At 44.1% G+C, this 12,560-nt stretch overlaps 1 protein-coding gene across 1 annotated transcript; it reads left to right on the forward strand.

Moving 5' to 3' along the window:
* Window positions 1-6: 6 nt before the first annotated feature.
* On the forward strand, window positions 7-12,302 carry pcsk1 (proprotein convertase subtilisin/kexin type 1). Its single transcript, XM_070902442.1, has 15 exons — window positions 7-195; window positions 1,327-1,431; window positions 1,544-1,666; window positions 4,787-4,933; window positions 6,051-6,127; window positions 6,831-6,919; window positions 7,635-7,807; window positions 8,156-8,368; window positions 8,507-8,607; window positions 8,730-8,963; window positions 10,038-10,195; window positions 10,291-10,424; window positions 10,664-10,825; window positions 11,880-12,055; window positions 12,107-12,302. The coding sequence occupies exons 1-15, from the start codon at window positions 7-9 to the stop codon at window positions 12,300-12,302; spliced, it is 2,277 nt and encodes a 758-aa protein (XP_070758543.1).
* The last annotated feature ends 258 nt before the right edge of the window (window positions 12,303-12,560 follow it).

The following is a 12,560-nucleotide window of genomic DNA, read 5'->3' on the forward strand; positions in this document are numbered from 1 at the left end:
TCTGAGATGGAAGTGAGATGTCGTCCAGCGGTGATGTGTTGTGTTTTTGCCATCCTCTCCTCCGTGGTTCCCCGCTCGCTGGAGTCCTCCTACAGGGACAGACAGTACCTGAACGAGTGGGCAGTGGAGATCCCAGGCGGACTGGCCGCTGCAGAGGGGATCGCCAAAGAGCTGGACTACCAGCTGGTCCGACAGGTAGGCAGCAACGCCCCGGAGGGGCTCCCAGAAGCAAAGCTCAGGTTCAGACTTGAACAAAAAAATGATTCAAATGATCCTAAAATTGGCCGTTTTTAATGGCTATTATGTATTTGGTGTGATAGCAAACTCATTTTAATATCAAACATCTAATTTAACAGGGACCAAACAGAAAACCATAAAAGCAGAATGGATCATGAAATGTTAATGAAGCCTGCAGCCTACATCATCAGCTGTGTTGTAACTGAGAGAAGAGGCAATAGCTGTATCAATTATTCTGCTTTGCTTGATAAGGCCATTAGTCTGGAAGCTCGTTTGCTTTTATGATGGCCCAAAAGCACACATTGCTTTTTTTTCTCCAGCACCCTGCTAAATGAAAGAAGAAGGATTTAATCAATCTATGACTCACTGTTGACACACTCCTGATAGCTGGGGTTTTCATTAACCCTTGTTCTGTATATCCCTGTCTTTCCCGGCAGTTTAGACTGACTAATGCTGTCTTCTCCTACACAAACACATCAGGGTTCAGCCTGAATTACAGGGATGGTTCGTTCATTTGTGTGAGACCTGTAGCTCTGAACAGCTGTGGCCAATGATTAACTGAGCTTTCAGGTGTCATGGATACAGGAGACACACTGTATGCTGTCTTCTTCCGCTGTGTCAGAACCACAATCACTCAAACTTAGTCTTTAATTTACATATTACATATATTATATTTGTTTAGACACTTTTGTCCGAAATGATTTGCAATAAAAACATCAACTTTCAAAAAGAACAAGAGAACAAGAGCTAGATGTCATCAAAAATGTTGTCCATGTGGATATTACATGCTTTATTTTCCCTAAAAGTGCCTGTAACACATCCACAGAAAAGCATACACATCTGTAGGCCCTGTACAATGTTTGTTTTCAATAGGAATTAATGGAAATGAAATCTGTAAATACTATGTGTACTTAATAAAAAGCACCACAAACTGTATCGCAGATAAAACAAAGGGCAGATATTGAGATGTAACGCTGTAGAGATGTTTTCAACCATTTCAACCATTTGGGAAGCTTCAGCGACCAGATGCTGGTATTATGTCATTTCCTGTAAAATACTCATCCTTGTCTCGTGTCTCCCTCTCTGCAGATTGGGGCCCTGGAAGACCATTTCCTGTTCAAACACCGCAATCATCCTAGCAGAATGAAACGAAGCGCCGGCCACATCACCAGGCGGCTGTCGGAGGATGATCGGGTGAGTGGCCACTTTCAGGCATGAGCTTGTCCTGCTCTGACTGCAAGCAATCGTTTTGTCTCATTTTGGAGAAGATTAAAGAAGCCAAATGTCTCTTCTTGTCCATGGGTAGGTGTTGTGGGCAGAGCAGCAGTACGAGAAACGTCGCAACAAGCGAGCGTCCCTCAGGGAGTGCAGGGACTGCCCAGTGGATAAGCTGTTTGATGATCCGATGTGGAACCAGCAGTGGTACCTGGTGAGTCTCCAATAAGGCTTCAATGTCACACAAAACAGCAAATTAAGCTGGTCTGCCACAGGATTTTAGTTGAGAAAGTACATGCGAAATTCAACAAGTAGCTCAAAAATGAATCTAGTTCTTGCTGGGTTAAAGACGTCTTAGAAACGTTTTCAGAATCAGAATCAGAAATGCTTTATTGATCCCCAGGGGGGAAAATATACAATTATAATATTTTTAGAAAATATTTGAACACTGTGTACTCTCCAGAGCTCCGTAAACCCCAGATTTAGGTTGATATGCAGTCTACTGGTCATTGTGTACTTTGTGTCTGGTTGAGCCTTCTGTTTGCATGCAGCTGGCCTGTTCTCCCCTGAGACTCTCTGAAAGCCCTGCGAGTGCTGGACAGCTCTACACTGTCCACTGCTCTGTCCTCACAGGGACCTCATGCCTGTAGCAGGAGGTCATTGAGTGTGTGTGGCGCAGTATGTGATGTATGTATGGGATGTGTCAGTCCGTTTGTACGCATGCATGTGTGCAGAAATGCAAGTGTTAGGAATGCAAAAAAAAAACAGGTAAGGTAGGTAGGTTTTCCGCTATCTGAAGTGGGGGGGGGGGGTTGCATGAAAACAATGAAACAAAAGCATGCTATCAAGCAATTCTAGCCAAAAGAGCCATTTGCTTAATTGGTGACACAGTCAGTGTGGAGATGAGAGGGGTGGAGAGATGATAATCCAGCAGGATGGAGGAGAGCAGAGCACCATGCATTAAGTCCCAATTTACCCTGAATGGGATGTTTTAGCCCACTGAGGCCAAGTAGAGAACAGTAGATTGTCACAGCTGTGCATCCCCCCTCCAGATCCATTACTAACACATTCACTTTATCCTGACCGCCGGCCGACCCACGACATCGCCACTCTGAATGACATCTTTACTGATTTTGATCCATAAGCTCAGAATGAACTCAGCGACTGTCCCATTGACCACAGTACATACACACTACAGTCTGACTATTTGATGCTGCTTATATATATATATATATATATATATATATATATATATATATATATATATATATATATATATATATACATACCAGACCAAGTAACTCCATTAGGGATGCAACTTATTTTCATTATTCATTATTTTTTCAATTCACTGACTAATCTACTAATCTAACCTACTTTCTATTAATCTAATTTGATTCCACCATATCACCATACATCATTCCACATCACTGGGATTAATAGGTTAATCATGGTAGCTTGATCGATTATTAAATTGATCCCATTCAGTGAAGCAAAGCCATCATCTTCAGCTCCAGTCACCATCACCACCATTTGTTCTTGACAGAAAACAAGGAAGTGTGTGTGTGTGTGTGTGTGTGTGTGTGTGTGTGTGTGTGTGTGTGTTGCATCAGTCTTTGTGTGCGCGTTCGGTTCAGAGAGGGAGATTCACATTACGTCCTCTCAGCCTCCACTTCTCCGCACCTGCGCTGAGCGAACATGAGTCACGCGCTTGTGGGGAATAAGAAAATAAATTGAGATGAATCATTTTTGCCAGTGAGGGATGATGACACTAATGGAATTGGCCTTAAAGTGCCGCTTAGTGTATTTCCACATCAGCCCGGGTCTGTGTCAACGCAAGGGCCACGTTACAGTTCATGCAGAGCGTCGTGATTCATCCTCCCTGTCTGTTCAGCGAAGGACAAAGCTATGCAGAAATAGGTAAAACACTGAGAAGAGAAAAATGCTTCAGGTGTCACCACTATGTTGTGCTGTTGTTTTTCCTCTAGTATTTGCAAATGAAGACATACGTATGATAATCAGGCAAAGGGGTAGAGGGTTAGAAGACAGTGACGTTGGCAGCCCTGGTGATCAGTAGAGTGAGGGAACAGGATGAGTGCCTTTATCTATCATGAGTGGGTGACAGCCTGATAATTTAATCAGGGAGTGACTCATACTTGTAGCTTGAAATTCCTCCTGCCTGCATGACTGTGTGTGTGTGCGAGAGAGTGTGTGTATCCATGGCTGTGCTAGAGTCAGTCTGTGTTAATTGTACATCGAGGGATCTCTGTGAGTGTGTGCGTGTCCACTCTCTCGTTTTATACGCGACCAGTGCAGAGAGACTTGCATAAGCTGCTGTGTGCGTGTTTGCTGTGTACCATTAAAATCCATGCATGGCAGGCCGCTGAGAGCCCCCTCAGCTGCCACCACCATCAACAAGTGAGTAATTTGGTGTTCCACCAAAACAAGCAGAACTGTAGATATGAACTGGTCGTTCTCCAGCAAATTACCATTGAAACACACTGTGTGGAAGTGGAACATCTGCTGTGTATTTACATTGAGACTGGAAGTGTCACTGTTGAAAGAGAATCAGAGGTGAAGGCGAGATGCCGGTGAGAGGATGGGGTGAAAACAGGGAATCAAAGTGGGAGCCAAGGAGAGAGAGAAAGAGGCGATACATCACAGGGATGAGTCACGTCTTGGGGTGGCGCTCTGCAGTGTCTGTGCATAATGCGCAAAGAGCGAAAGAGCAAAGTGAGTTCTTTTTTTAGTCTTAGCTGTCTCCAGCTCTGAATCATACTCTTCCCCAGGCAGGCAGGCATCAGCCCTGCTCACTCTCCCCCACTCCCTGCTGATTTTCCATTTAAAACAGGCTCTGCGCGCACCCCCCCCCCCCCCCCCCCCCCCGCCCCCCCCAGCCCCACTACGTGTGATATTTTATAGCCTCGGAGATGGATTTCTAAATAATCCGACAGGGGGATAGAATGTGAGTCGAGGCAGAAGAACTGGAGGTTGAAGCCTCAACACATCTCTAGGCACCGTCAGGCATCTTGTGGGTTAAATCAATCAGCAGAGTTGCTGTATTGGATGACACAAAAGCCCTTATCATTATGACCCCCTAGCAGCAATCTGCCTACAAGTGGCCATGGGAGTGGACTCGAGCCTCGACAAAAGAAAAGCCAACAATCCAGTAATGAATTTCTGTAAAGGTCAGCGGAGCAAGCTGGAGGACTTTACTATATATGATAATACTTAAGGAGCCCATTTAGATGTAAAGTGCTCAGAGATGATTTACACACGATTGTGTTTGAATTGCTGATGTGTAATTTTGCAATATTTTGTCCCCGTCTTCCAGCAAGACACGCGGACGTCTTCCTCGCTGCCAAAGCTGGACCTGCATGTGATCCCCGTGTGGCAGAAAGGCATCACAGGAAAAGGAGTGGTCATCACCGTTCTGGATGACGGGCTGGAGTGGAACCACACAGACATCTACTCCAACTACGTAAGACACCGTTTCCATGGAGACAGCCTCCGACGTCTGGGTCTGCCGTTGCCATAGCAACGCTGCCAGTGACACCTTACAAGGCGATTCATAAAGACTGGGATAAATCTTCTATCAGATAATGTTTGCCTCCCGAAGAGGTTTTTGTTTTTTTTAGTTGAGAGATGTGTTTAGTTGTGAGTGACTCCACTCCTTGACGCAGGATTTGAAAGCATTCCTCCAATAAGATGTTTGGCAGTCTGAAGGGGGATGCAGATAATTACAAGCCGATGAAAGCGAGCATGACTGAATGGGAGCTCAGCGAGGTTTCATTTTGGCATAGCTTTCTCCTGTTGAGAGGAACTCTAAAAGCCTTAAAAAGCCCCATCTGTGGTTTGGTTTCAAACAGCGCTGTTGCTCTCAGAAGCCAGCCACCGCCGCTTCCTTGCCAGTGCAAGAGAAAGAAAGGGGTTGGGGTGGTGGGAGGGAGAGGAGGAAATAATGTGTGACAACAGGGCTGATGGAAACAACTCCCACTGTAATTAAGTTAACGCTGATTAATCAAGGAGGCTCAATCAACTGAGACGCTCACCCTTAACAATCAAGGAATATGAGCAGCGTGCGTTTGCATGAATTAATAGCAGTGACACTGAAATGACAGTCACAGGCATCTGATTTCAATCGGATATTAAAGCTGTTACTGGGAACCACAAACTGAAAGGAGGCTTTAGAAACAGCAAGGAAGCTGATAATTATGATTTCCTTTTTGGTAATTCCTAATGATAATTTGTACATTTTATTATATTTTCCAGTGCAGGAGAATGATGGGAAAGACAAAAGCAGAGACAGACTGTACACACTGTAGCATTTAAACCTGCAGTTTGTGGAACTATATGACACGACCCTCAGGCAAAAATGGTCAAACAATCTGACTGTTTCAAAAGATATCTGTTGACAAGCTTACACCCTCAGAGTCATTCAATGTGTTGTTTCACTGGTCACATCACTCCTTCCTCTTGTCACCTATCATATGTGTCTCCATGACAGCAGGTCGGCCCTGATAAATGTGTGTTTGAAGACCTTCTTTGCTGACGTACGCTGACGTCACCTCACCATTTTATGTCTGTTGTTTTTAAAGGATGCGGCAGCCAGCTACGACTTCAACGACAATGACCCAGACCCCTTCCCCAGATACGACTCCACCAATGAAAACAAGTGAGTAAACTATTGAGAAGCAACATTCTGACAGCACCTGACCTTTCCTTTTTTTTATGAAACCATTTTGTGGCTTGGGCTTTCTTACTATGTAATAATAAATAAGCATAAAGTAAGCTGAACATGGTCAAAGCAGATTCTTTCAGTGGATTCAGTTTACTGCCTCTCCAGCTTGTCCTCACCGAGTGTTTCTCTGACCATACCTGAAGTTAATGACTCACCCTCTGCTAGCTGTCACACACACACACACACACACTCTCTCCTCTCAACAGCCCTGTGCTCTTTTGTTATCAGTATGTTCAACAGTTCAAAGCCTATTCTTCCAGATGAATAATGGCAGAACCACACAACCCGGAAGAAAACCTCCACGACGCTGTCATCGCGATCAATATTGTCTGCTCTAAACATGGCCTTATATGAGAGGAGTTATGCAATCAAACAGCATTTGTTTGATTGCCTTCTTGTAATGAGTTTTGCGTCCTATGAAATAAAGAGGGCAGGTGAAACAGTTCACAGTTCCTGCCAAAAGCAGCGTATAAAAAACAACATTTGCGATGTTGTAAAGACAATAAAGACATAAAATGTCTTTATTACAAGTGTATAGTATATACAAAACCACACCCTATAATACAGCTCTGACTTGATGAAACACAAGTGAATGTTTCAATTTAAAGTGTATATTATATATGTCAATTGTTCATAGACATGGGACCAGGTGTGCTGGGGAGATCGCCATGCAGGCAGACAACAATAAGTGTGGTGTTGGAGTCGCATACAACTCCAAGGTTGGAGGTAAGAGCTTTTTTTTTTATTATTATATTATTTTTACTATTTGTGTATTTAAGCATGCAACATCCCATTAAATGTTATTTAAATCTGTGTCTGTGTACACATTGTGTGTTGTAAAATAGTGACTTGCAACTGTGCTGTTGTGTGGGATTTAAATGATTATTGATGATATCAGTTTATATGTATAAAGTAATAAATAATAGAGGCATGGATTCTGAAAGCCTTTCTTTCAGTACTAATGAATAAAGTACTGCCTTTAGATACCATGGCTGCACATCCCTGGATTTTGATTTACTTTATTTATAGCCAGCAGGGAAGGAAGATTTCCTGATGGAGAGCTGAGTTTTACAACAGATGGTTGCATAACGTCACTCTCCAAAATTACTGAGTTCCAATCCACCTAAACAATGATTTGCAATATTAGGGCGACAACATTTGAAGGGCCAAGGGTGACCAGCTGGTTCAGCACCTGCATCTGAAAAAATCTGACCTCTTGCTGGCCATATTCATTACCTTTAAATTAAGGGCTTTAATACCTTTAATTTGGTCAATTTCTCTTTATTAACTGTGATCAGCGAGTAAATTGCTTTCTTTCACATCAACTTCACTGCCTCCCTAAGAAGTAACTTATTGATATGTCCATGAGTTTCAGTACCAGCACATGATGAATAATCAACAGGGTAACTGTGCTATAATATCCCCGTCTCTCTCTGCTCAGGGATTCGTATGCTGGATGGGATTGTGACTGATGCCATCGAGGCCAGCTCTATTGGGTTCAATCCAGACCACGTGGACATCTACAGTGCCAGCTGGGGACCTAACGATGACGGCAAGACCGTGGAGGGCCCTGGCCGCCTGGCCCAAAAGGCGTTTGAATACGGGATCCAGAAGGTAAATGACGAAACAGGTTTTACTCACATTTGGCCGATGTGATCTCAGACTGAGGTTCCTAATGGGAGCTATTATCTGCAGCTGTGATGGGAGTCGGATAATCAATAAGGCCAATGTGTTTAGCTGCTAGGTATAAAGCATAATAACAAAATGCCATTGGTCATTGTTAGCAAAGATTTACATTGGACAGTGTCTATTTTATCCTGGAGAATTATTACACGAAATATCATGACACGATTCCCCTGATATTTTTAAATTCGACGACAGTGTTAATGGCAGCAGTAGTATGTTTGCAATGTGAGCTACAAGGCAGCATCTGATCTCTCTCTCCGTCTTGTCTGTCTGCAGGGCCGTGGTGGGAAAGGCTCTATCTTTGTTTGGGCATCAGGTAATGGTGGCCGCCAGGGCGATAACTGCGACTGTGACGGTTACACAGACAGCATCTACACTATCTCGATCAGTAGTGCTTCCCAGCAGGGTCTGTCCCCGTGGTACGCCGAGAAGTGCTCCTCCACTCTGGCTACAGCATACAGCAGTGGAGACTACACCGACCAGAGGATTGTAAGCAACTAAACCTGTTATGTTATGTTATGTTATGTTATGTCACAACTGGCATAATGTTAAATTATGCCAAGTAAGTAGCTTCAAGGGACATGTGATGTTATTCAATTAATTTCTTTTTCACTGTCACACTTTCAGACCAGCGCTGATCTGCACAACGAGTGCACTCAGACTCACACTGGAACGTCGGCCTCGGCCCCCCTGGCTGCTGGAATATTTGCCCTGGCACTGGAACAAAAGTATGCAACAATGCAAATTAAACACCTGTTACTCACAATCTGCATGTCTGCATATATTCTAAATGCAATTTAAAGTGGATTTAATGTCATTTGACGCTCCCTGTCCATCTTCCCTCCATCAGTCCAGATCTGACCTGGAGAGACCTACAGCACATTGTGGTCTGGACCTCAGAGTTCGATCCTTTAGCCAATAATCCAGGCTGGAAGAGGAACGGAGCGGGGCTGATGGTCAACAGCCGCTTCGGATTTGGCCTTCTCAACGCTAAAGCCCTGGTGGACCTCGCTGACCCGGCCACCTGGAAGCATGTGCCTGAAAAGAAGCAATGTATCGTCAGGGATGATTCTTTCCAGCCCAGGTATGTGAATGTCCCACAGCTCGTCTGTCTCTTGATTTTTGTTTATCATGTAATCTCTGCAGCCCAGGACTTTTTGGCCACTGATTTATTCAATGATGGACCTAGCTCTCTCATATATGGGGTCACAGAGAGCTTTATTTCCTTTTGTCCTGACATTTTGGGTCCTACAAAGCAAACAGATCAAACTATCTGTGTCATTAAAGACGCATCTGTTGCTTTTCGAGTGGAGTCATGACAATAACAAGTCTTAAGCCCCTGAATGCTTTCTGGGCCATTAAAATGAATCAAAATGAATTAAAGTTTTTTGTTTTTTTTTTTAATGATGACAGCTGAGGGGATTAAAATTTGAGGTCAGTCATCAACTCTGAATATTCATAAATGCTAATTGTTAAACAATGGGATAAATATCTAAATCCAAAAAGCTGCCAAACATAGACAGAAACTCAAAGGAAAGAGCCCCCCCCCCTTCTGATGTCTCCCCAGATTGTTGGCATTCCTTTATGGATTAATGACCCAAGAAAATCGAAGGCTAAAGATTAGCCGCCATACTTTGTGCTTGAGACAACTTTTTAATTTCACATTGTTCCACCAGTAGACCACAGCTAAGACCAACTGAGTTCTGCGTTCTTTAAGTGTCCATTTTGCAATTTGCATTGGATTATGAGACTCAATAGCACCAACACCCAGTTTCCCCATTATCTTGCTACATCCCTGTCTAATCCCGAGGATTTGGCTCTACATTTCCGTCAATGCTTAGTGGTCTACAACCCCCCTCCAGCTTTATGCCAGCTTGCACACGGAAATCCTTTCATTCATAGAAATGGGGATTAACTGTTTTTGCAAATGAATGACCAAAGGAATCCAAATCTGTCTATGCATCTTATGTATGCTTGTGATGTGCTAAATATTTCGGGGTTGTCATTGAAGTATCACACAGTAATAAGTAATGTGTGCTGCAGGTTCAGCAGTAATATGTTTTTTTTTCCACCCCGCTGCTGTTTCCCAGACTGACAGGGAGCTACAGGGAGAGCTGTTTGTGTGTCTCATTCCCTGCTATTTTAATGCGTCCCACAGGGAGCTGAAAGCAGCAGGAGAGATCACTATAGAGATTCCAACCAAAGCCTGTGTGGGGCAGGAGAACGCAGTCCGTTCATTGGAGCATGTACAGGTGGAGGCCAGCATTGAATACACCAGGAGAGGGGACCTGCACATAACCCTCACCTCCCCAGCCGGTTAGAGACGTGCACATACACACACACAGGCACACACACATTTGAGTGAAATAAATACATTCTCAACTGATCTGTCCCTTTGGATTTTCCCCCAGGTACCAGTACAGTGCTGCTGGCTGAGCGAGAGAGGGACACATCCGCTAATGGCTTCAGAAACTGGGACTTCATGTCTGTCCATACGTGGGGAGAAGATCCTGCCGGTACATGGACCCTAAAGATCACAGATACTGTGAGTTACACACATGTTTGGTGACAGAGCAGCCTTCCTCAGCTCGAATTTAGAATTTATTTTCACATTTCTACATGCAGTAAAAGCAAGAAGTACTCTGTTACACACATAAAGGAGTTAGGAACACTTAAAGCGTGTATTCGAGTATGAACTGTAACCAAGGTGTTGGCTGGTTTATATGATTGCTGAGCTTCTGTCGGTTCTTCCTGAGATCTAACCAACATGGTTTCCCCTGACAGTCGGGCCGTATGGAGAACGAGGGTCGGATTTTGAGCTGGAAGCTGATCCTTCACGGAACGTCAGAGAAGCCAGAGCACATGAAGAAACCCCGAGTGTACATCCCCTACAACGCTGTGCAGAATGACCGCCGTGGTGTGGAGCATATGGACGACATGATGGAGGTGAGTACAGAGCAACATCATTTAAAGCTAATGGTTAATAACAACATAAAAGCCTTGTTTAGATGTAGAGGAAAGGAATGGGTGATAGTAGGTAATATGTTGTGTAAGCCTAACCTAAAAATGTGACAGACCTAACAGTCATTAAAGAGCACCTTAACACCCACTGAAAATCTTGCTTTTGCTGACCCCCACTACTCACCTTGCTGCAGTGATGTAGCAGTGTACCCCATGGTGTGTCAGCACTCTGTGACATCACTGTTGGGTGTGATTACAGGTGCAAAAAAGCACAACTGACCAAATCCAACCAGGAGATGCCACAATAGTGACTTATATGACCCCCAATAGTACATAATTACAAAAAACTCAAGTAAAATCTACAGACTTGATCAATACAAAGGGATTTATGTAGTGTTTTAGATTGCAAAGCGATGACTTGAACCTTGTCTGGGTCTGATCTGTAACGTAACATTGGTGCATGATAGCTACCCAATGTCCCTCCTACAAATGCAAATTATGTCACAATAATGAGATTTGTGATAAAAATGTGATCACTTGAAAGGAATCCAAGGACAGAGCAAATGTGACAGATTATTTGAAAGATTACATATACAATGCAGTGTTGTGGTTTGTGCAGTGAACTGTTGTGTATTGTTTATGGCTGTTTATTATGTGCTTTCTAGGACATTTGAATTGAAACAATGAGTGCTGACTGTCAGTTTGAATTTGAGAGTGTTTACATCCACATTTGTTGAAAAATGAAGAGTGTAGCACTTTATATCACCACAATGTTGGCACAGTCCAAAAGTACAATGGCAGTCATTGCTTAATCTTAGATCTATTGTGCCAGAGTATAGAGCCAACACAATAAAAAAATAAGTTGCAGTCCAGGTGCTCCAGGACTGCATTGTTTTTTTAACACATAAAACTGTAATAAGATGTATCATTTCTCTTTAATCTAAATTAAACAGAGAAGAACACAGTTATGTTGTCTATCTTTAGATGCACAACCTGTGGATGTATAACATGTGACCTCTCTGTCTGTTTGGTGACTCAGGAGCCCACACGGGCCTATCCACCTCCAAAGAGTGAGACTGCAAAAACCTCCCTTTCGTCCAACCCAGAGAAGGAGTTTAAAAAGCCCTCAAATCCACCCTACTCCCCCTCCCTGGCCCTGCTGCGTCTACTTCAGACAGCCTTCAACAGGCAGACCCCTGCCCTGCAGCAGCCCCAGTCCGTAGTCAGGGCCTCCTCTGCCTGGAGGAAGCAGCAGCCGGGCCGGAGCCTCTCTCCCCCTGCGACAAGGCTCCCCCCTCAGACGTTGTACCAGGCTCTGGACATGATCAACAAGTACCGGGGCCCTGAGGACAGTGTCTACAGTGACTACACTGATGGCTTCTACAACACCAAGCCATACAGGCACAGAGATGACCGACTACTGCAGGCCCTGTTTGAGATGATAGATAATGACCGCAAGTGAGTGGAGAGGAGGGCAGGAGAGGAGAGGAGAGGAGAGGAGAAGAAGTAGGAAGAAGACAATATATGTAAGAGAAAGGGGGAAGCATGGTTATGTGTTGGTTGGGGAGCAGAGGAACAAGGCGAAGAGAAGAGAGAAAGCAGAGGGAGGGCTCGGGCATTAGAGGAGTGGAGGAGAAGAGAAGAAACACAGGAAAGAGAACTCTTCCACTCTGTTCTGTTTTTTCCCCCAGAAATGCTGCAAATCTGATCTCTTTAACTT

Source organism: Enoplosus armatus, chromosome 3 (assembly GCF_043641665.1).
Source record: "Enoplosus armatus isolate fEnoArm2 chromosome 3, fEnoArm2.hap1, whole genome shotgun sequence".
Taxonomy (NCBI): domain Eukaryota; kingdom Metazoa; phylum Chordata; class Actinopteri; order Centrarchiformes; family Enoplosidae; genus Enoplosus; species Enoplosus armatus.

Excerpts from the sequence above, each read along its gene's own strand:
- pcsk1 (XM_070902442.1), top strand. The coding sequence starts at position 7 with ATGGAAGTGAGATGTCGTCCAGCGGTGATGTGTTGTGTTTTTGCCATC. Across the intron at positions 8,608-8,729 it reads GCCCTGGCACTGGAACAAAA|TCCAGATCTGACCTGGAGAG; the intron begins GTATGCAACAAT and ends TCCCTCCATCAG. Across the intron at positions 10,425-10,663 it reads CCCTAAAGATCACAGATACT|TCGGGCCGTATGGAGAACGA; the intron begins GTGAGTTACACA and ends TTCCCCTGACAG.